The sequence below is a fragment of the Cebidichthys violaceus genome, unplaced genomic scaffold (assembly GCF_023349555.1).
Source record: "Cebidichthys violaceus isolate CVI_PGR_0920_01 unplaced genomic scaffold, fCebVio1.0.p SCAF_14, whole genome shotgun sequence".
Lineage (NCBI taxonomy): Eukaryota > Metazoa > Chordata > Actinopteri > Perciformes > Stichaeidae > Cebidichthys > Cebidichthys violaceus.
The window spans coordinates 16165085-16188804 of NW_027176307.1; the positions used below are offsets into that span (position 1 = coordinate 16165085).

Genomic DNA, 23720 nt, shown 5'->3' on the forward strand with positions numbered 1-23720 from the left:
AATCTTCTGAGGAATTAGCATAACATGAGTGTCATCCTGGTTCACTTTATTAGGGTTTAAAGTGCATAAAGAAGGAGCGGTCTTATCTTCCTGTTACTAATCACCTTCTACAGGTAGTCTGATAACCTTTCAAACATCAACAACACACACTTAACGTCAAGTGTCAAAAAAATCCCAAGGTTTAATCACATAATTTTACAAAAGAACCAAACAAACATGTCGTCCATATCAACCCTACAGGCATGATGGTTCAAGAACGTTTCGTCTCAAACAATGAGCCGAAGCCTCGATGTTCCTCGGTGACGTCGTCACATCCTCGTCCAGGTTCTCAAGGTTGCTTTTACAATGTGATAAAACAGGAGAACAGACGGGAACGTTAACAAATCTGCTTTTACTGATTCTGCCCAAAAGAGACACGCTGAACATAAACGAGTTGGTGGTGAAAAATATACTGAACGTGAAAGTCTTTTGTTCTCTCGTCTACTTAACACTGATTAGAAACACGTCATGGAGAAAGAGATGGGCAGGAGGCTACATAACCATGCTAACATGGTATGCTACATAACCATGCTAACATGGCATGATGCGTCATTTTATAAACATTAATGGAGTAAGAATTTACTAGTCTGAACCTTTAGCTGAGACAAGCTGAACCAAACTGTCCTGTTAGCTAACCTGGGACTGTCTTTAGTTCAACTGAACTGTTAGCTAACTGGAGCTAACCGGTTCAGCTTCGACACTGAGCCGTTAGCTAACTGGAGCTAACCGGTTCAGCTTCGACACTGAGCCGTTAGCTAACTGGAACTAACCGGTTCAGCTTCGACACTGAGCCGTTAGCTCACTGGAGCTAACCGGTTCAGCTTCTACACTGAGCCGTTAGCTAACTGGAGCTAACCGGTTCAGCTTCTACACTGAGCCGTTAGCTAACTGGCACTAACCGGTTCAGCTTCGACACTGAACGCGTTAGCCAACCCCAAAACTAACTGTTTTAGTCTCCACACTGAACTGTTTTTCAGCCCAACTGAATCATAACTTGAACCAAAGTGTTAAAGCTCATAAATGAACCATTTGCTAGCTGAACCAGTTGATTTAGCTAATCAAGAGTCAGCTAATCTGGGTCACATAACCATGCTAACATTGCTAAACTGCCCATTAGCCAAACTAAGCTGTAGTGTTGTTTGTTTTCACTAGGCTGTTAAACCAAAGTGTTGACACCATGGATGTTTAACAAAAACTGGATCAGAAGCCAGTAACCACTCACATTATTACAATGAAACATTCCCCTGCAGCCCAAAAGCATTTCCCCATAAAACACCATTAAAACAAGACGTCTGTAAAACTGTTGAGAGGACACCTCGAACCGCAAAGTCAATTATGACTCTTTCTAATTAGAACTTCTGATCCATGGAGGTTTTATAGGATATATGTCAAACGTTCGTCAAGCTGAAAAAAGGTTATAATACTGTAAAGTCAACGAGCCAGCGGGAGAAACACTGGAAGTAAACCGGTAAGCTAGAAACAGCAATTCTCAACGGACTGAATAGGCGCCATCTTTGGGTCCAGTTAGTTCTTACTATACGTCCAAGGTTTAGCCTCTAAACTCAACCATTAGCTTTACCAAACTGTTTTAGTAACTGCCCTGTTAGCTAAGCTGATCTAAACCATTATATCTGTTCAATTTAACCATTAAAACAGTTAGCTAACCTGAACCAGTCTGTTTAGCTTCACAACTCACCTAGATAACCTTTAAATAACCCTAAACCAGCGTTAGCAGCTACGCTAAACCAGCTTATTTTAGCTGCTAAATTGAACCGTTAGCTAACCTGAAACCAAACAGTTCAGCTATTAAACTAAACATTAGCTAACGCCTTCATGCAACCAACAGATGAACGTTGGGTTCACTTCCTGCTGTTGTGAGATGCTTTTATTTAAGAGGAACCTGATCTGTATTCTAACTTCACATCATGGAGTTTTAACTTTTCTTAAACTCTCGTGAGACGTTTTCATCTTCTTCAAGCGGCGTCACATCTTACATCAAAACACAAGTCTTTGAATTTACATAAATAACAACGTGACAAAAAACATGACATCTACAAATGTAAACACAACGCCCTCACCACAAAGAGTTAATACTTATCCTGCTAAGCAGCACTTTTTCTTTTTCTTGTAAAAGACAGAACAACTAAGGCGACTGAGTGGAATAATCATTGGCACTTTTCTCCAAACTATAAATTCTATGAGTACTGTGAAGTTGTGGTTGAATAGATTATAACACGATGAGTCAGACGGTCTGGGAAGAATGTGGTGGAGATTCTTTACTGGACTTTATCTTTTCATTCGTGTACTCGTTAAAATGGTCCGTTCAGTCATTTTCCTCTTCATCCTTTTCATTTATTCCTCCTTTCATTCATTCAATCGGCAGCTTTCTGACCGGAGAGGGCGGCCATGACACTTCAGGACAGCTGCTCCATGTATATATATACAGTACATATATACATATATATATATATGTACTGTATATATGTATATATATACCCTATCTTCCATCATTGCACATTAACCTGAAGCTGCCACCCAACCCAAAAAATAACCTTGTGTTTGAGTCCCGGCAGTCAAACCACATCAAGTATCCTACAAACTCAGACCTGCAAATATTCAGGGCCTGTTTTTTGTTGGTTTCGTCGTCCTGTGAATCCAAATAATACAGTATTTTAAACTTGCTGTCGTGAACCATCGTGTTTCAGTACCGAGACAGGAGGAAAGGTTCCTTTTGATGTGGTTCACCTCCTCTTCTTTCTATACAAGTTTATGGAAATAAAATGTTGGACATGATTGTTTCTCTTGTCCTCTGGTCTCATGTGTTTTTCTCCTTCTGGCTGCAGTTGCTGTCTGTAGCCTCCGGGTGGTGCTGGACCGGCTCCTGGTGAAGGTTCTTGTGCAGGTCTTTGAGGCGGAGATGTCTCGGTTTGACCGGCAGAGCCACGGCCAGCAGAACGCAGCCAATGTGGAGGCTGAAGTACCAGGACCTGCAGGGAGGAGGGAACATGGTGAAGAGAGTTCAGATATAACACCACGTCTGAGTTCTCGATTCTCACGACTTAACCCATCGAACAGCTAAAGGAAGAGATTCAGTGTTTTTACACACTGAACAGTTTCCCAGTGTTGAGGTATGTTTGTAGTAAACAGGATTATATGAGGTGAAGTGTCCTCAACAATGGACTAAAGCTGACCTGACTAGCTCAAAGTTAAACTTGAGTTAAATCTGAATAGCTCAAAGTTAAACCAGAGTTAAACCTGACTGTCTCAAAGTTAAACCTGATTTAAACCTGACTAGCTCAAAGTTAAACCTGATTTAAATCTGACTGCTTACTGACCTGTAGAACTTGATGGATGGACCGACGGACAGAAGGACAAAAGGCACCACTGTGTAGCAGATGGCGATCTGAGTGGCTGCCCACGTGATGACATCATAGACCAGCTTGTGGGCGGGTGACTGCAGGAAGTGAGGTCGAACGTTGTGTCGGACCTGAGAGATTAAAACGTTACAGTTAGTGGACTCATCACCAGCTAACAGCTAGCACGAGTACAAGCTAACAGTCAGCTAGCACGATTACGAGCTAACAGCTAACAGTTACGTAGCAGCATTACAAGCTAAGAGCTAGCAGTTAGCAGGGACAGCTCACCGCTCTAGCAGCCAGCGTGATGACGATGCCGGTGAGGAAGGTGAGGTAGTAGCCCGGATAAGCTCCGTGCCACATGGCTGACAGGATGAAGGTGGCTGCCGTCGGGTGGTAGGGACATCGCTCGTAACACACCCTGTCAACCAGAGGTCAGACAGAATAATGAGTCCATTGTTCAACTCATAGTGTCTGCAGGTGGAGGTAATAACGTCCTGTTACAGATCCACCAGCAGAGGCAGCAGTCCACACAGAGACTTGTGTGACTGTGAGTGATGTGTTTGAATCAAATACAGAAAGTAAAATACAAGTGTTCCAAGTGTGCTCGTCCTCAGGCATTAACCTAAAGCTAGCTGTCTCTTATAGATTAGATAAGTGTTGAGATACAACTATGAGTGTTAAACAAAAGGAGGGTTTTAAAAAGAAAACCAAGAGTTCAAGAGGTAAATATTTTACTGATTTTTACTGCCGTCCATCTGACCAACACACTGTGGTTCTACTGTAGATAATTAACATTATAAACTAATAGAAACAGAATGCGTTAAGACCTTTTGAGCCAGTGAGCTGTCTGAATGTTCCAGTTGTCGAGGAACACTTTGAAGCTGGTGGCTAACTGGAAGAGAAACAGAGAAAATCAACAGTTTAGTAGAAATAAACATCCGGAGCAGCTTCAGGTTAAATGTGGCGAGTAGAGTCCAGACCTCGATGTTCAGGATCCTCAGGTTGGAGATGAGGTCCCAGCGAGGAGAGCCGTCGATGTCGTAGCCATTAAAACCAAAGCCAGCGGCGTTGTTGATGGCGTCAGCTGAAGTCAACAATAGACAAGAAGAAGAAAGGTGAGACAGTCTGTCCAAGGTTAACAATAGATTAGAAGAAGAAGAAGAAGAAGAAGAAGAAGAAAGGTGAGACACTCACCGAGCGTCCAGACGAAGTAGTACTTGGGTCTGGTGGTCAGCATGGACAGGTACAGGTAGACCACCTGGGCGTAGAACGGCATGTTGGCGATGAAGTCGTCGTCGATGTTTCGCTCCACGGGGAAAACTTTACACACTGAGAGGAACACCAGGAGGCAGAAGAAGGAGGTGGCCACTTTACGGATGACCTCGGTCTGAGGAGACACATGTTGGTTCTAGTTGACTATACTTAAGGGAACAGTAACATCCTCTCTGTCTGTCTGTCTGTCTGTGTGTCTCTCTCTCTCTGTCTCTCTCTCTCTGTCTCTCTCTTTAACATTTCATTGAAGACATTCAGACTGTACAAAATCAGTCGCTATGCAGATGATGTGTTACTGTTCCTCCACGAAATCTGAATTTTAGTTTGTAGCTTGAGTGTGCGCTGAGCAAGTTTTACATGCATCCAATCAGAATTGACCCTTTGCTAAGCCCCACCCCCTGCTGCTACTTCTGTTACCATGGAGCCCACACTGTCACTAACTGCACTCCCTGAAGACATATCTTGTTATCCAAAAATAGACCACGATTAGCTTCCAATCCACTAAACCAGCCTGAACATGAAGAACATCTGGAACCATTGATGAGAGTCTATGGAGCAGAGACCTAATCGTCATAAAATCCTATTTAGAAACTCAGAAACAGTCCTAATTAAATGTATTGTGTCATAATATTATTTCATTATGTGTCGTACGTTTGGCGAGGGCTCGCTCTGCCTCAGCTTCCTGTCGGCTTCCTGGTCTCTATGGCGACGGGGGTCCCCCTCGATGAAGGCGATGTAGTCATTGTAGGAGCTGGTGGGTCCGGCGAGGATCCCCATAAAGTTACAGTTGTAGCTGAAGTACTCCAGCAGACTTGGCATCCTCCTGTGGACACACACACAGACCAGGACCAGGACCAGTAAGGCTCTGGTTTCTACACTGGGAGGTGAATGAGAAACTACAAACTACAAACAAACCTTATTGCCAAAATCTTCTGTCCCGGAGTCAGACTTTCCTCTTTTCGTGCCATCCCTGTACGAGGAAAAACACAAATATATATATATATATATATATATATATATATATATGAATAAAAGCTTTAAATATGAACCTTCCAACAACTCTGAAATCCTCGTTGTCTCACCGTCGTGGATCTCAAAGGCCAGACTGGTGATCTTCTGAGTGATCACCATCATGGGGCTGCAGAGAGAACAGACAGAAGCCATGGGGACATCAGAGTGGACGAGCAGACAGACAGACAGACAGACAGGAGGCGTTTCTCACCCTGTGAAGTCGGCGGAGTACATGCCGTAGTCGAAGACGTAGACTCGAGTGATCTGACACAGACTCAGGTAGCTGAGAGCCACCAGGAGGCAGTATCTGAAAACACACAGAGAACCTTGTTAACCTTCATCAGGTCCAGATGAGGTTCTGGTAGCGCCCCCCCTACAGAATGCAGAGTCCATTACAGCCACAACTACCCACTGAAGGTCACTGGTTTGATCCCTGAACTGGTTCCTTACTGCTACCACCGAGGTGCCCCTGAGCAAGACCCCAAACCTGCAGCTGCTCCAGTGCAGCTGCTACTGGTCACGGACAAGGACTCAGTGGAGTACCAGGGTCAAAGATCACGGACCAGGACTTAGTGGAGGACCAGGTAAAGATCAAGGAGGATGTTCAGGTCTGACACCAGAGACCATCTCTGAACAGAGACAGTCTTCTTCCTGAAGAAGGCCATGAAATTCAGTAGAAAGCCCTGGACACTGAACCCGATCCTCCAAACATCGCACTGGGTTTCTGTTAAACCACTAACACCACATGAGGACTCTGTGAAGCTCACTTGTGCATGTGTTCCACTCCAGTCAGGATCATGATGCCGTAGGTGAGTCCACTCTGAAGTAGGAAGTGAAGGGCGTACCTGAATACACAGGGAACCAAACGTCAGGGAACCAATCAAACACCAGGGATCCAATCAAATATCAGGGAACAAACCAAACATCAGGGAACAAACCAAACATCAAAACATCAGGGAACCAACCAAACATCAGGGAACCAACCAAACATCAGGGAACCAACCAAACATCAGGGAACCAATCAAACATCAGGGAACCAACCAAACATCAGGGAACCAACCAAACATCAGGGAACCAATCAAACATACCACAGTAATACATTATTAAAGTAAGAGTTCTCATTCAGAATGTTTATTGCGTAAAAGTACAATAGTATCAGCATCAAAATACACTTAAAGTACCAAAGTAAGCAGGTATATATATATATATATATATATATATATATATATATATAAAGCTGTCAGATAAATGTAGTGCAGTAAAAGTACAATATTTACCTCTGAGAGTAGTAAGTATAAAGTAGCAGAGAATGGAAATACAAGAAGTACAAGTACCTTGAATTGTACTTAAGTATAGTACTTGAGTAAATGTTCGTAGTTACATTCCACCTTTAACAAAATTTTCCTGATATACTTTTACTTAAAGTAACATTTTCAAAGCAGAGTATTTTTACAGCGTGGCAGTAGTACTATTACTGAAGTAAAGTATCTGAATACTTTCTCCACCACTGCCCTGTACTCTACCTCATGAAATAATACATCTAAAACTGTTCATGTAACAATAACTGTCTGATTGTGTCTGTATCTTTAAATCAAATATTTGTTTTTCTGTCTCACCAGCCGAAGCAGAAGAGAGCGAAGTAGAGTCCCAGTAAAGTGGCCACCACGTGTCTGATGAAGGGACTGGTTTTACTGGGATGAAGGAAAAGACGAAACCAGAAGGCCGACAGCAAAGCACAGAGCTGACACACCACAAAGTTCACCTGCCAGACAGAGAGAAGGGTAGTGTAATTATTATTATCCTCTGAGACCAGAGACACAGAGGAGGAAACAGTTTGTTCTTTGTTATTGTTGAGGACTGTGTGTGTGGCTAACAGCTAACAGCTAACAGAACCACACACACTGCTGACACAGTGACTCCTGAGAGTTTGTGTATCAGCAGTGTAACATCTGATCCAGATGTAAAGTGAAACAGGTGACGCTTATAGGTGTGAATTAATAATGAATGTTGTGTAAACTGACCGATTAGAGTGTTTCCTCCTGCGTCTGCTGTCTGAAGCAACACAGACAAGTTCAACAACCGACGAGTTCAACAACCGACGAGTTCAACAACCGACGAGTTCAACGACAGACGAGTTCAACGACCGACGAGTTCAACGACAGACGAGTTCAACGACCGACGAGTTCAACGACCGACGAGTTCAACGACCGACGAGTTCAACGACAGACGGACACTAGATGAGTTCAACGTCGGATGAGTTCAACAACAGACGAACAACAGATGAGTTAAACAATAGACGAGTTCAACGACAGACGAGTTCAACTACAGACGAGTTCAGCGACAGACGAGTTCAACTACAGACGAGTTCAACTACAGACGAGTTCAACGACAGACGAGTTCAGACGAGTTCAACTACAGACGAGTTCAACGACAGACGAGTTCAACGACAGACGAGTTCAACGACAGACGAGTTCAGACGAGTTCAACTACAGACGAGTTCAGACGAGTTCAACTACAGACAAGTTCAACGACAGACGAGTTCAGACGAGTTCAACTACAGACGATTTCAACGACAGACGAGTTCAACGACAGACGATTTCAACGACAGACGAGTTCAACGACAGACGAGTTCAACGACAGACGATTTCAACTACAGACGAGTTCAACTACAGACGAGTTCAACGACAGACGATTTCAACTACAGACGAGTTCAACGACAGACGATTTCAACAACAGACGAGTTCAACGACAGACGATTTCAACGACAGACGAGTTCAACGACAGACGATTTCAACGACAGACGAGTTCAACGACAGACGATTTCAACTACAGACGAGTTCAACGACAGACGAGTTCAACGACAGACGAGTTCAACGACAGACGATTTCAACGACAGACGAGTTCAACGACAGACGAGTGTGGCCAAGTGGAGACCGCCTTTCAATCAGAGGATCGGTGGTTCGCTCCTGCTCCACTAGTCTCATATCAATGTGTCCTTGAGCAAGACACTTAACCCCAAAATGTCTCCCGTAGCTGCGTCTACGGTGTGTAGATACTGAATTGTAAGTCGCTTTGGATAAAAGCGTCTGATAAATGACTGTAATGTAATGTAATATATAGCAGATACTTTATGTCTACAGTGTGGAGGAGGTATTCAGATACTTTCATGTAAAAGTACTCCATTTATAAAGTAGTGTAGTTCAGCTGTTCACCAGACAAATGTGAGGGGTCACTGATTCTATTATTTAAGAATCTTTCATTATAAACGTTATCCTATCAATGAAGTAAATGTATCACGTCTGGAAACAAGCTCCTACAAATAGTCAAATATCTGATGAATGTCATTTTCTTCTTCTTTCACATACTTCATGATATATATGGTTTACACAGAGCTGGGTTGTATTACTGTGATTCTATTAACTACATGTTAATACTATTATTAGTATTAATATATGTATAATTATCATTATTATTATTATTCTTTGGTTCTGTGAGCACCATGACCTCAGAGTCAACCAGCTGATCTCTGATTTATCCTCCTGCTCTTCATCATCATCTTCATCATCTTCATCAGACACACCACCACCCAGCTGCCATCTCGACTCACCGACGACACAATGTTTAAGTTTCCTTACTGTGTGTGTGTGTGTGTGTGTGTGTGTGTGTGTGTGTGTGTGTGTGTGTGTGTCTGTCTGTCTGTCTGTCTGTCTGTCTGTGAGCGTGTGTGTGTGTGTGTGTGTGTGTGTGTGTGTGTGTGTGTGTCTGTCTGTGAGCGTGTGTGTGTCTGTCTGTGAGCGTGTGTGTGTGTGTGTGTGTGTGTGTGTCTGTCTGTGAGCGTGTGTGTGTGTGTGTGTGTGTGTGTGTGTGTGTGTGTGTGTGTGTGTGTGTGTCTGTGTATGTGTTCGAGGCCTCCATCCATTTTAAACCCGTCGTCGCTCTGATCCGCTCGGTTTCGCTCTCAGACTGGTTTTTTGCTGCCGCGCACGTCGCTTTTATCTCGGTGTGTCAGAGACCCAGCGGCCGGTCGGTGTCGGAGCCCCGGAGCATCCGCGGCTCGGCTGATGTGGAGGATCTTACCTGGTCCAGCGGCAGGTTGGTGATCTCGCTGACCGGCTGCAGCAGGCTGGAGCCGGTGCAGGCCGTGGATGGGTTGTCTTCAGAGGCCATGGCTCCGTGTCTGCGGCCGGGTCTGCTGCTTCTGTGTCCGGCTGCAGCAGCTCAGAGGCGGCGGCGGAGGCTCCGTGATCCTCCGACAGTCCGTCTGTGTGTCTGTGTGTCCTGCTGCTGATGCTCCTTCCTCCTCTTCTTCCTGTTCCTCCTCCTCCTCCTCCTCCTCCTCAGTCTGTCTGCCCCCCCCTCTTTCTTCTCCCCACACATCCATCTCTTCTGGTCCTTCCTCCTCTTCCTCCTCTTCTTCTTTTCTTCTTCTTTGATTCTCCTCTTCTTCTTTTTTGTTTCTTCTTCTCTTCTCACCTCTCCTTCCTCCTCCTCTCTTTCTGTTCTCGTTGTCTAATAAACATGTTTCTGATGATGATGATGATCAAATCATTTCTACAGGTTTCCTGAACCATGTTTTAATCTATAAAGTAGAGACATAGAACAATAAAACGTTTAATTAATACGTGTAATAATAGATGATGCATTCATAAACATCATTCATTCGCATTTTCTACAGAATTTTTGCCAAATTACATCGTTTTGTACTGAGAAAACGTATTGGTAATTATCATAAATGATGAATAAGTGTAAAACAACACATTCATGATGAGCTTCTTTCACAGTAATATGTGGCTCCAATAACAAAGATAGAACATCATCCACACATTGAGTTTATTATATTAAGAATAATAATCACTCGTCATGTTTCTGGTCCGTTGCTCTCTCCGTCCAGCAGGTGGCGATGTCTCGCTCTCAGACACGAGAATAAAAACAGTAGAAGAAGACACTTCCGGGTGGTTTGTTTTGGTTCTGTTGCCCAGTTAGCAGTTAGCAGTTAGCTTCCAGCTAACCATGTCGGCCACAGAGGACGACACCGAGCTGCGGGACCTCCTGATCCAGAACCTGGAGAACAACGGAGTCCTCAACAAGCTGAAGGTCCGGAACACCATTAACTAGCGATGCTAGGCTAGGCTAATGTTAGTTCAACGGGTTAGCACCGAGCTACATCCAGGCCCACAGTTTATCACGAGAACCTGAAAGTCTTAAACATTTAAAAATACATGATCAATGATTCTAAATAAAAGTAAGTTGAACATCATTATGATTCGGTTCTGGAATTGTTTTGAATAAAATATTTATTTTCATTTTTCACTTTCATATATATTTTGATAATTGAGGTCTGATATTTTACTTTCAGACTTTGGTCTCTGATCTGGCGTGAGGGGCGTGGCATCAGCTGAGAGGGGCGTGGCATCATGAGTGACAGCGTCACAAAGAAGGCTGAGGACCTTCCTCGAGTGGGCACCGCGAGAATTCTGACCATATTCACGTGAATGCAGTAATAAACCTCCAGAGTCTCCTCTGGCTTCGCCCTGCCCAGGCGTAGTTCAACATCTTTCGGTTCGTTTCGCACAAACTCACGCTCCACCTCCCCGTCGGTGCGTGCGAGACGGGCCGGTGGAAGAACCAGAACCATTAAAGCGTGGTTGTTGAACGGCACTATCTGGCATAGTTTATTGCTCTTATACTTCCATTCGTGTAGCGTCTGAAACAGAACTTTGTCTCTTTACTGCGTTCACGTGAATATGGTGTAGAGAACGTGTTGAGTCAGAATTCTCGCGGTGACCACGTTGCCTTGAGGACGGTCCTCAGCCTTCTTTGTGATGCTGTCACTCATGATGCCACGCCCCTCACAGCGGATGCCACGCCCTATCAGCCGATGCCACGCCCCTCACGCCAGATCAGGGTCAAAAGTCTGAAAGTAAAATATCAGACCTTAAATATCAAAATATATTTGAAAGTGAAACATTTGAATAAATATTTTATTCAAAACAATTCCAGAACTGAATCATAATGATGTTCAACCCAAACCACTTTTCATTCACTTATTAGTATTTGGAATCATTGATGTATTTTTAAATGTTTGACTTTCAGGTTCTCGTGATACACTGTGGGCCTTTGGCTCCATAATAAAGTAAATAACGAACACGTCAATAATTATAATACAATGATTTCATGTATATTATTCTATATAATAAATACTTTTACTTTTGGTACTTTCAGTATACTTTGATGCGGATACTTTTGTACTGTACTTGTACTTCAGAGTATTTCTACACTGTGGTATTAGTACTTTTACTGAGTACTTCTCTCATGAGTCATCATTTTTTTTATAAATCATAGAAACAAAACAATAAGATTTTAACCTACTGCTGACCGCCTGGAGAAAGGAATGTATTGATATTTATTTACATTTGTTTATATTTATATTTATTTATTTATATTTATTTATATTTATATTTATTTAGAGCTTTAAGTTTTACTTTACTGGACTGGAAGAAGTTTCCTTGAAGGTATTTTAAGAAGTATTATGTGAGTGAACTACACGTAATGACAGTTTGTGTGTTGGTTGTTGATCGTTAAACTAAACTGATCTGAACTGCAGACAGAAGTTCACAAAGTATGTTCCTCCTCCACCTTCTTCTTCTTTGTTGGTGGTTGGTCCGCGTTGCTCCTGCAGGCAGAGATGAGGGCAGCAGTGTTCCTGGCCATGGAGGAGCAGGACAAGCTGGAGGTGAAGGTTCATGTTTCTGTTTGGAGATAAATTAAATATCACGATTGATCGTCGTTCAATAGAATCATGACGTCATATATGACGTCACGGTGACATCATATATGACGTCACGGTGACATCATATATGACGTCACGGTGACATCATATATGACGTCACGGTGACATCATATATGACGTCACGGTGACATCATATATGACGTCACGGTGACATCATATATGACGTCACGGTGACATCATATATGACGTCACGGTGACATCATATATGACGTCACGGTGACATCATCGTAACGGGAACAAGCTGACTCGTTTATCTCAATGAAGTACTTTTCATGACTCAAGTGTTTGATATGAAACCACGTGGGCGTTCATGTATATTTATTGACGCTCATGTCATTGAAGATTCACATCCTGATGTTTAACTTTATTTTCTGTTTCTCTCAGAACAAAAGTCCTCTGATCAACGAAAACCTGAAGAAGTGTCTGAACAGCAGAGAAGGTGAGTCGCTTATTGTTCACCTCTAAACCAGATTCTAGAATCTAGACTTTGAGTTGTAGTTCCTGTTTGTCACCACATGGGGGAGCTGTGAGCCTTCAAACAGCAGCAACTTCTTCTTCTCTGGTATCATTTAAAGGTAGAAACATATTGTTGCTTTACAGCAAACATGCAAGACGTTGACTTGTTGAATCTTCTTTTTTAATATTAATATTTCATGTATGAAACGTGATGGTGAACAGAATATATTTATTTAGTTTCATTGGTTCATGGAGAAAACCATCAATAGATTAATCAATAATAAACATGAGGCCTCAGTAGAATGAGATCGTCAGTCAAATCCTCCACATCTGATTGGACGGCTGAGAGTGGGCAGGGTCAGTGTAACGTTAAACATCAGAGTGTAAATAAAGTTTTACTGACTCAGTAGAAAATGTGTTTCTAGTCTCTGATCTCTGATCATGTTTCATTGTAAACAACCAATCAGTGTTTAAACCAACAGGAGGAGAGCTAGTAACGTTAGCAGCACCGCTAACGACTAACCAACGGAGGTTCACTTCACTTACATTATGATGCCTTCAGGTTCTGCTCAGTGAACATGAGTACTGGCTGATGGTATATTATAACGTTATCGTGATGTGTTCACGTGTAATCTGTAAAATGTAGTTTTGGTGATGAACTTGAATAAATCCAGTAGTTTGAAGGAGATGTTTTCACGTTAATATAAAATAGATATTAAAGATTAATTATGAGTCGTCTCTCTGCAGGACGTCTGGTGGCCGGTCTCATCGTGGACTTCCTGAAGGTCTTCAGTCTGGACTTCAGTCTGGCGGTGTTCCAGCCAGAGATCAACTCGGTGAGTCTGAGGACCAGGAGACCAGAGTCTGAGTCAAGGTCTGTCCTCTGTCTCACTGCCCTCTGTCTCTCTGTCTCTCTCTCTCTCTCTCTCTCTCTCTCTCTCTCTGTCTCTCTGTCTCTCTCTGTCTGTCTGTCTCACTGTCCTCTGTCTCACTGCCCTCTGTCTCACTGCCCTCTGTCTCTCTCTCTGTCTCACTGTCCTCTGTCTCACTGCCCTCTGTCTCTCTATCTCTCTCTGTCTCTGTCTGTCTGTCTGTCTCTCTCTGTCTCTGTCTGTCTCTCTGTCTCTGTCTCTGTCTCTCTGCCTCTCTGTCTCTCTCTCTGTCTCCCTGTCTCATTGTCCTTTGTCTCTGTCTCACTGTCCTCTGTTCTCCAAACAGCTCAACAGTCTGGACAGTCGGGACCTGGTCTGCAGAGATCTGGGTCTGTCAGAGTCCGAAGTGAACAGGAACTGTCCTCTGCTGCTGGAGCTGGTGAGGAGAGGACGACACAAACCCTCTGAGGTGAGACATGAGGACGTGAAGATGTGTAGACATGTGGACATTAATCTGTTTGTCTGTCTGTTTGTCTCTGTGTCTGTCAGTGTGTGTTGTGATCTGGGTCAGTAGAGATAGAAGAGTTGCAGCTTTAGTTTCCTGTTGATCTCACTGTGTCTACTGTTGAAGCTCAGAGTCACAGTACTACTACTGTTACTTCTACAACTACTACTATTACCACTATTACTACTACTACTACCACTATTACTACTACTACTACTACTACCACTACTACTGTTACTACTACATCTACTACTATTACCACTATTACTACTACTACTACCACTATTACTACTATTACTACCACTACTACTGTTACTACTACTTTTACTATTACTACTATGACTACTAATACTACTATTACGACTATTACTACTACTATTGCTACTATGACTACTACTACTACAACTACTACTACTAATATTACCAATACTACTATTACTATTACTACTACGACTACTAATACTGCTATTACTACTATTACTATTACTACTACTACTACTATTACTACTACGACTACTAATACTACTAATACGACTATTACTACTACTACTACTACTACTACTACTACTACTACTGCTGCTACTACTACTGCTACTAGTACTACTACTAGTACTACTACTACTTTCTGCTTGTTTAATGTTTTCTTCTTTTGTCATGTTTTTATGTCTTCTCGTAGGAACCGTCTCAGAAACAGATCTCAGTCGCTCGGAAGAAGTTTGACTTCTACGACAAGGTGAGCGTCACACACCTGTGTGTGTGTGTGTGTGTGTGTGTGTGTGTGTGTGTGTGTGGGTGTGTGTGTGTGTGTGTGATGTCACTGGTCTCTGGCCAATCACAGCCTGCTCTGTTGAGGTTGATGTGTTGTTGTCCTTCAGGATGGGAGCGGCTCGGTTAGAAGAGAAGATCTGAAGAACGTCTTCACAGATCTGTTCCCCAGTCTGAACAAGTAGGACACACACACATCTACACAAACACACACATACACACGCACACCCACTCTTATTATATATAATATATTATTACATATTATTATATATAGATTTATTAGTGCTGGGCAACTTAACGCGTTATTATCGTGTTAACGCATTCATTAATTAACGCCGACAATTATTTTATCGCATTAATGCAGTATTTTTAAAATTAAATCCAAACCGTTGATGTCAGTAAATCACCCAACCAGCGGTGGATGAGTCTTCATCACTACGTTGATGCAGCGTGTGGAGGAGTCTTCATCACTACATTGATGCAGCGTGTGGAGGAGTCTTCATCACTACGTTGGTGCAGCGTGTGGAGGAGTCTTCATCACTACGTTGATGCAGCGTGTGGAGGAGTCTTCATCACTACGTTGATGCAGCGTGTGGAGGAGTCTTCATCACTACGTTGATGCAGCGTGTGGAGGAGTCTTCATCACTACGTTGATGCAGCGTGTGGAGGAGTCTTCATCACTACATTGATGCAGCGTGTGGAGAAGTAGAGATAAACTAAAGACGAGCTAACAGACGCCACAGAGAAGTGGAGAGATACAAACTGCAGGACGACTAGTGTTGAGAAGACGTCGGTCTGAGGAACGTTCTCAGGATCATGAATGACGTCACGTAGGAGCCTCCCTCCAGACGCACCGTCACCAGAAGAACACACGAGTCTATGAAGAGGAGAGGACTACAACAGAGACGGAGTCACAACGCGCACCGACCGTCTCTCACCGGAGACTACCGGACATCGCCGGGTAACCGTCGTCACCTCTGAGTTACGGTGCATTATGTTGATGAACAGTGGGAGCTGCGTTCACATGCTCTGACTGTATGAAGACAGAAGACACACATGTTGATGAAACGTGTGGAACATTGTATTCATGTTGCACAGCAGTGGAATGTTTAAATAAAGTCACTCACTGAGCACAGATAGTAGAAATATAACTGATACTGTGTGAAGAATACTGCTGTTAAAAAGAACCTGATCTGTTTAAAGTGATTCAAACCAAATGTTATTGTAATTTAGTTCATACAGCAGTACTTTAAAATACAAGTGAGCAATACACTACTTTTGAATTCATTATTGAACTTTGAGCATAACAATGAGATTAATCAATATTAAACATTGTAATCGTTGCCCAGCAATAATTATATTATATATATATATTACATATATTAATATATATATATTAATATATGTTAATATATATATTATTATATATATTAGCTATTATTGTAGATATTATATATTATTACATATATTATTATTATTATATAAATGACTGAATACTTGTTCTGCAGGAACATGTTGGAGCACTTCATCACTGATGAGCTCAGAGCTGTAGACCAGAGCTTCTCCACCAGTAAGATTACACCTCCTGTCAATCATATCTGATGTTTAGATATCTCACTGTTTAATATGAGTAATGATAATATAAGATCATGTAGTATAATTCTCAGTTTCATGTGCTTTGTTTCTCAGCTGTAGACTTCCAGATGTTTGTGGGATTCTACAAGCGTCTCTTCTCCCAGTGCAGAGCTGTGGTGAGTTCACAGGCAGTCAGAATTTAAAGAGCTCAAACTGTCCTCAGCAATGAGTTCATGTTTACTGATGTGACGTCCTTCTTTCCTTCAGGTGGTTCAGGACTCTGAAGGTGCTCTTCCTGAGGAGAAGATCAGCTCCATCAGTAAGGTGAGTTTAGTTCACCTGGAGAAGGTCTGAAAGATCTCTGTGTGTCACTAAGGATGAAGAAAACAACGCCGAGGCAATCAAAATGCTTCCAATAGCCCCGTTAGCACCGTTAGCTATGAGCCGCCGGCTCTCCGTCGCCATGTTGAGAGCCGTTTAGAGGCAATCAAAAGGCTTCCAATCTCAGATTAATGAACCTTTCATCTTTTTTCACTTTATTGAAAACAGAAGTTCAAATTCATTCAATATTCAATATTCATCTGTAGAACTTGATATTAGTTAATTATGAACAACTAAATATAACAAATTATTATTTACATAATTTTTGAAGCATTTCAAAACAAATTGTCTTTTAAAACCCTTCAGACATGAATAATACCATTTCATTAAAACAACTAAGCTTTTGTTTTTATTATTTATTCATTTAAATGATTCGTCATGTTGCTAGTTGTTTTGTAATAAACTGATATTATGTTTGAACTTCTGTATTTAATAAAGTGAAGAAGAATTTGATCAACTTTCTCTATATTATGATTTATATCAACAGGTATATCTCTATATATATCCTCAGTGAGTACTTCAGGTACATAAAGTACATGAAAGTACATAGAGAGTAGACACTGTGAGGCGGAAATACTTCAGGTACATAAAGTACATAAAGGTACTAGACTCTGAGGTGGAGTACTTCAGGTACATAAAATACATAAAGATACTAGACTCTGTGAGGTGGAGTACTTCAGGTACATAAAGATACTAGACTTTGAGGTGGAGTACTTCAGGTACATAAAGTACATAAAGGTACTAGACTCTGAGGTGTTGCTGTGTCCCTGTAAGAACAGATCCCCATCAGATATAAAGGAGGACAGACTCAGACAGCAGTCAAGGTAACAGGTTTAATGTCAGTACTTCTCTTATAACATCACAGGTTTAATGTCAGTACTTCTCTTATAACATCACAGGTTTAATGTCAGTACTTCTCTTATAACATCACAGGTTTAATGTCAGTACTTCTCTTATAACATCACAGGTTTAATGTCAGTACTTCTCTTATAACATCACAGGTTTAATGTCAGTACTTCTCTTATAACATCACAGGTTTAATGTCAGTACTTCTCTTATAACATCACAGGTTTAATGTCAGTACTTCACTTATAACATCACAGGTTTAATGTCAGTACTTCTCTTATAACATCACAGGTTTAATGTCAGTACTTCTCTTATAACATCACAGGTTTAATGTCAGTACTTCACTTATAACATCACAGGTTTAATGTCAGTACTTCTCTTATAACATCACAGGTTTAATGTCAGTACTTCTCTTATAACATCACAGGTTTAATGTCAGTACTTCCCTTATAACATCTCAGGACCTGGACTCTGTGGTGTCTCTGAGTCAAGGAGACCTCCAGCATACTGGAGCCAGACTCGGTGAGGCGTCCCACAACAGGACCCCCTCGGTGGGCCCTGAGAGGGAGCGTCTAGACCTGGACCTGGAGGTGGAGGAGGACCCTGAGGACGGGGATTCGTTCTTTGACGACCCGCTGCCCAAACCACAGAGGACCTACGGCTGGTGAGGACATGTTATCTTTCTCACCTGTCTCACCTGTCTCACCTGAGGGAACACCGGACCTCATCTCACTGTAGTCAGCTGTGATTGGATCAGTCCAGGTCACATGACGTCTGACCAGACTGTCTCAACATGAACACTAGAAACACAGCTAGTTAGCGTAGCTTAGCATGATGACTCTAAAATGAACGTCTCTCTGCTCCAGCAGATTAAATCCCTGTTTCTTGTCTGTCCCTCTGAGCTTGTCTTACCTGTCCCTTTTTTACAGTCCTTACACTGTCATGTCTATCTTTTGATGTCCCTACTTTGTCTTTAATGTCCTTATATTTCTCATGTACTGCCTCTTCCTGTCTCCTTATGTCCTACCTACCTCACCTGTCCTCCCTACCTGTCCTTCTGTCCTCACCTGTCCTCCCTACCTGTCCTTCTGTCCTCACCTGTTCTCCCTACCTGTCCTTCTGTCCTTACCTGTCCTCTCTACCTGTCCTTCTGTCCTCACTTGTCCTCCCTACCTGTCCTTCTGTCCTCACCTGTTCTCCCTACCCGTCCTTCTGTCCTCACCTGTCCTCTCTACCTGTCCTTCTGTCCTCACTTGTCCTCCCTACCTGTCCTTCTGTCCTTACCTGTCCTCTCTACCTGTCCTTCTGTCCTCACTTGTCCTCCCTACCTGTCCTTCTGTCCTCACCTGTTCTCCCTACCCATCCTTCTGTCCTCACCTGTCCTCTCTACCTGTCCTTCTGTCCTCACTTGTCCTCCCTACCTGTCCTTCTGTACTCACCTGTCCTCTCTACCTGTCCTTCCTGCCCTCACCTGTCCTCCCTGTCCTCACTACCTGTCCCTCTGTCTTCGCCTGTCCTCACTACCTTTCCCTATGTCCTCTCTACCTGTCCTCCCTACCTGTCCTCCCTACCTGTTCTTCTGTCCTCTCTACCTGTCCTCCCTACCTGTCCTCTCTACCTGTCCTCCTTACCTTCCCTTACCTGTGCGTCCCCCCTCCTCACCCTGCAGTGACGTCCCCCTGAGGGAGGCGTGTCTCTCTGTCCCGGTTGCGTCCCCCATGAGGAGAGACAGAAGCCTGAGCGAGTGAGTGTTTACGTCCACATGACGTTTGGACAGATGTAGTCTGAACGCTTAACGTCTTCAGGACTCATCAGACGGATTTAAATACTTCTACTTCTGTTTGGTAGTAGTACTCAGATCTATACTGAAGTAAGCGTAGCAATACTACAACATGCAATACTCTGTTTCAAAATATTTATCAGCAACAAGTACAAGTATTCATTATGCAGAATCCCCCTTTTATTACCAGTATTATTATTATAATAACAATGTGATATAAGCTGTGATGTCATCAGCTAACGTGTGATGTCATCGGGCGTTGAACCCAAAGCTGCTCAGCTGACCGAGTGATGTAAACCGTGTTTGTCTTTGTGGGAGATCAGTGAGACGTCTCAGAGGACGAGTGTAACCGAGTCGGACCTCATCAAAGTTTCATGATCTCTGAGGAGGAAGTGGGTCAAACAGTCAGCGGCTCCACTCAACTGTCCCTGAGAGACACGTTTGAACCGGACAGGTTCTGCATGAGTGGACACGGTCCTATGTCTCTGTGAGGACACGGTCCTCTGTCTCTGAGAGGACACGGTCCTGTGTCTCTGAGAGGACACGGCCCTGGTCCTCTGTCTCTGAGAGGACACGGTCCTGGTCCCGTGTCTCTGAGAGGACACGGTCCTGGTCCTGTGAGAACGTTTTATAGAGAACGTGAGGAACATATTTGGAACGTAAGGACGCTCATAAGAAGTTTCTACAGAAACCGTGTTTGTGGAAAGTGAGGACGAGATTTTCATCATCATTGTCCCTTATTGTCTTTGTCTCTTTGTCTCTCTGTCTCTGTCTTTTTGTTCTTTCTGTCTCTGTCTCAGTCTGTCTGTCCTACCTGCTGAGGATCGTCTCTCTGAGCTCAGGTGAGCTTCAGGCATCAAACACACGTTCCACATGTTCGTCTCTGATGTTCGTCCATAAAGGACACAGTTTTCACTGTGACTACATAGAAACAAGCAAAGCATCATGGGAACTGTAGTTCCAAAAGTCAGAGCAGGATAAGACAAAACATTGATATTGAATTAATCAATACATGTTATAATGTATTACTAGATTACAATAAATGAAGAGTTAATGGATTTAGTATGTAAACATTTTAAAATGACCTCATACAATAAAGTATTGATCAGTATTTATTGGAGTAATCTGTGTACATGACAGTAAGCTTATTGTGTTTTTATTAAAGTAAAAGTCCTTCGATGGGGACTCAGATCCATTTGTCTGTTTGTCGGTGTCCCTCTTGACCTCCATCTTCATCCTGTACCCCAGGAAGGTGGAGTCCTCCGGGACCAGAGGGAGTCCAGCAGGGTCCCTGTCAGAGGCCCCAAGACCAGGACCTGGACCAGGAGGAGGAAGCAGCACCTCAGAGCAGAGCCACAGCAGGAACGGTCAGAGTTCAACTCTTCAACAGTGACGTTAATGTTAAACTGTATTTCAGTCAACAACACGACCACGAAGCTTCACGCAAACGATGCACGATGACGTCTTCCATATGCAAATGAGCATAGAAGCATCATCTGGTGACTGTTAGCGACTGTTGGAGCTAACGTTAGCTTCAACAGTGACTCACTAGAGCAGGCGAACTAAAATGTTTGTCCTGAGGGTAAACTACAATGTGAAGGGTTCCTCCTCTGGAGAGCAGGAATACACTGTGTATGAAGCATCAGTGAAGCAGGATGAACCCTTTGTTGCTGTGTTTCCTCCTGCAGGAGCCTCCAGAGGGTTCAGAGACCCAAAGGCCCCCAATGATAAAACCGGATCTCTGCATTTAGGTACGATTCAAACCACCACAACTAAGTTTGTTTACGCCGTAAAACAAGTAAAATAAACCAGTTAAACATCGCCTTTAAATGCTTCTCTGTATTTTTACGTTTTCCAGCTTTTATTGTGAAAGGTAAGAAGGAAGCAGTGGATCTGATCTGCTTTCATGACTTCATTCACGCTGCAAAAGCTCCGAAAAATCAATCTCGATCAGAAAAAAATATTAGGCCGCTTCATCGTGACCTAATATTTGAGTTCTGTGTGAAACTATTTATGACAAAAACAAAAACAACAGCTGGATAAGCACATAAATATAATAATTTAAACTATAAATAGAGTTTAAATTACATCTGGGAGCCATTTTTAATATAACCACGACTGTAAGAACTTGTTTCTGTTAGTAAGAGAAGAGTGTCGTCTGCAAAGAGTTGCATCGTTTGATCTTTTTTGGGGATTCAAATTGTTTCTTTTTTTCAAACGTTTCACAGATGACGACATCGAATACGACGACGACTTCAACAGGTGAGACCGACTGTGTGTGTGTTTAACTCTTCTTCTGTGGTTTTTACATTCAGAGGTTTGTGTTCATGTGCTGCTGACTCTGACTTCAACAGAACAGATTGATGTTGTGTTTGTTGCAGCCATCGGTCAGACCTCTCGAAGAGCGAGCTCAGTATCGGGGAGGAGATCGAGGAAATCTCCATCGAGGGACCCGACGTCAGCGACAAGGTGAGCCCACTTCCTCCCGCTCTCTCCCACTTCCTCCCGCTTCCTCCCTGCTCTCTCCCGCTTCCTCCCTGCTCTCTCCCGCTTCCTCCCTGCTCTCTCCCACTTCCTCCCGCTCCCTCCCACTTCCTCCTGCTCTCTCCCACTTCCTCCCGCTTCCTCCCTGCTCTCTCTCACTTCCTCCCTGCTTTCTCCCACTTCCTTCCTGCTCTCTCTCACTTCCTCCCTGCTCTCTCCCACTTCCTCCCGCTTCCTCCCTGCTCTCTCCCGCTTCCTCCCTGCTCTCTCCCACTTCCTCCTGCTCTCTCCCACTTCCTCCCGCTTCCTCCCTGCTCTCTCCCACTTCCTCCCACTTCCTCCAGCTACCTCCCTGCTCTCTCCCACCACCTGCACTTCCTCCCTTCTCTCTCCCGCTTCCTCCCGCTTCCTCCCTGCTCTCTCCCGCTTCCTCCCTGCTCTCTCTCACTTCCTCCCTGCTTTCCCCCACTTCCTTCCTGCTCTCTCTCACTTCCTCCCTGCTCTCTCCCACTTCCTCCCGCTTCCTCCCTGCTCTCTCCCGCTTCCTCCCTGCTCTCTCCCACTTCCTCCTGCTATCTCCCACTTCCTCCCGCTTCCTCCCTGCTCTCTCCCGCTTCCTCCCTGCTCTCTCCCACTTCCTCCTGCTCTCTCCCACTTCCTCCCTGCTCTCTCCCGCTTCTCCCTGCTCTCTCCCACTTCCTCCTGCTCTCTCCCACTTCCTCCCTGCTCTCTCCCGCTTCTCCCTGCTCTCTCCCACTTCCTCCTGCTCTCTCCCGCTTCTCCCTGCTCTCTCCCACTTCCTTCTGCTCTCTCCCACTTCCTCCCGCTTCCTCCCTGCTCTCTCTCACTTCCTCCCTGCTCTCTCCCACTTCCTTCCTGCTCTCTCTCACTTCCTCCCTGCTCTCTCCCTCTTCCTCCCGCTTCCTCCCTGCTCTCTCCCGCTTCCTCCCTGCTCTCTCCCACTTCCTCCCTGCTCTCTCTCACTTCCTTCCTGCTCTCTCTCACTTCCTCCCTGCTCTCTCCCACTTCCTCCCTGCTCTCTCCCACTTCCTCCCGCTTTCTCTCTCCAGCGTGTACTGTCTCTTTAAACCATGTTGCTGTTTGTTCTACAGTTTGATGAAAGCACTCAGGACCTGAGCGTCTCTCAGCTCAGTCAGAGTCACGGAGCCGACTACATGGAGGAGGTGGCCTGAGCCTCCCATCATGCACCTCTTCCTTCTGCTCCGTATTTAAGTCTGTACTCCTTCTAATAATAAATGGATTTGTTTTCAGTTTGTTTTCTGCTGAATTATTTCCTGTATGTCTCTGTGAGGTTCTTAAAGGGTTAACGTAGCTTTAATGTGACGTTTCTAATCTTTTATTTTTTTATTTAAAACGTCTGAAAGAATTAAGAATGAAGCCTGTGGAGGATAAATAAAATATAAACAGCGTTATAATTTTCCACTCATGAGTTTAAATTTAAATAAAAATGCAGTGTTTGAGATTTAACTTTTAAAGTCACTGCTGTACGTAGAGAACGTTTAATCAATTAAATGTGATTTAAACATTTAACTAAACAGTATTACATGTTTTATATTACAATTTA

General features: G+C 43.5%; 2 protein-coding genes across 5 annotated transcripts; one reads left to right on the plus strand and one right to left on the minus strand.

Moving 5' to 3' along the window:
• Positions 1 to 156: 156 nt before the first annotated feature.
• On the minus strand, positions 157 to 9929 carry mboat2b (membrane bound O-acyltransferase domain containing 2b). Of its 2 annotated transcripts, none has more exons than XM_068709162.1 (13): positions 9759 to 9929; positions 7298 to 7443; positions 6449 to 6526; positions 5893 to 5988; positions 5753 to 5808; positions 5586 to 5640; positions 5322 to 5493; positions 4593 to 4785; positions 4379 to 4482; positions 4226 to 4290; positions 3684 to 3816; positions 3375 to 3526; positions 157 to 3026 (listed from the first exon to the last, which is right to left on the minus strand). In XM_068709162.1, the coding sequence occupies exons 1-13, from the start codon at positions 9846 to 9848 to the stop codon at positions 2855 to 2857; spliced, it is 1512 nt and encodes a 503-aa protein (XP_068565263.1). In that variant the 5' UTR covers positions 9849 to 9929; the 3' UTR covers positions 157 to 2854. The 2 variants fall into 2 exon arrangements, with proteins under 2 accessions (XP_068565263.1, XP_068565262.1); XM_068709161.1 differs by having other exon boundaries at positions 5720 to 5808.
• A 679-nt stretch (positions 9930 to 10608) lies between these two features.
• On the plus strand, positions 10609 to 23406 carry cep43 (centrosomal protein 43). Of its 3 annotated transcripts, XM_068709163.1 has the most exons (18): positions 10609 to 10775; positions 12361 to 12414; positions 12856 to 12910; positions 13675 to 13763; positions 14146 to 14268; positions 14981 to 15037; positions 15180 to 15250; positions 16578 to 16639; positions 16759 to 16820; positions 16912 to 16968; positions 18333 to 18535; positions 19541 to 19615; positions 20452 to 20493; positions 20900 to 21018; positions 21340 to 21402; positions 21880 to 21913; positions 22033 to 22120; positions 23248 to 23406. In XM_068709163.1, the coding sequence occupies exons 1-18, from the start codon at positions 10692 to 10694 to the stop codon at positions 23326 to 23328; spliced, it is 1419 nt and encodes a 472-aa protein (XP_068565264.1). In that variant the 5' UTR covers positions 10609 to 10691; the 3' UTR covers positions 23329 to 23406. The 3 variants fall into 3 exon arrangements, with proteins under 3 accessions (XP_068565264.1, XP_068565265.1, XP_068565266.1); XM_068709164.1 differs by lacking the exon at positions 19541 to 19615 and having other exon boundaries at positions 10610 to 10775; XM_068709165.1 differs by lacking the exons at positions 19541 to 19615; positions 20452 to 20493 and having other exon boundaries at positions 10610 to 10775.
• The last annotated feature ends 314 nt before the right edge of the window (positions 23407 to 23720 follow it).

Bases quoted from the DNA above. Each gene is read 5' to 3' on its own strand.
- mboat2b (XM_068709161.1), bottom strand. From the start codon at position 9,848: ATGGCCTCTGAAGACAACCCATCCACGGCCTGCACCGGCTCCAGCCTG. The intron at 4,786-5,321 runs GTACGACACATA...GTGTCTCCTCAG, and splicing joins AGAGCGAGCCCTCGCCAAAC to ACCGAGGTCATCCGTAAAGT. The intron at 4,291-4,378 runs GTCTGGACTCTA...TTTCTCTTCCAG, and splicing joins TGAGGATCCTGAACATCGAG to TTAGCCACCAGCTTCAAAGT.
- cep43 (XM_068709163.1), top strand. From the start codon at position 10,692: ATGTCGGCCACAGAGGACGACACCGAGCTGCGGGACCTCCTGATCCAG. The intron at 18,536-19,540 runs GTGAGGACATGT...CTCACCCTGCAG, and splicing joins CCACAGAGGACCTACGGCTG to TGACGTCCCCCTGAGGGAGG. The intron at 21,403-21,879 runs GTACGATTCAAA...AACGTTTCACAG, and splicing joins AACCGGATCTCTGCATTTAG to ATGACGACATCGAATACGAC.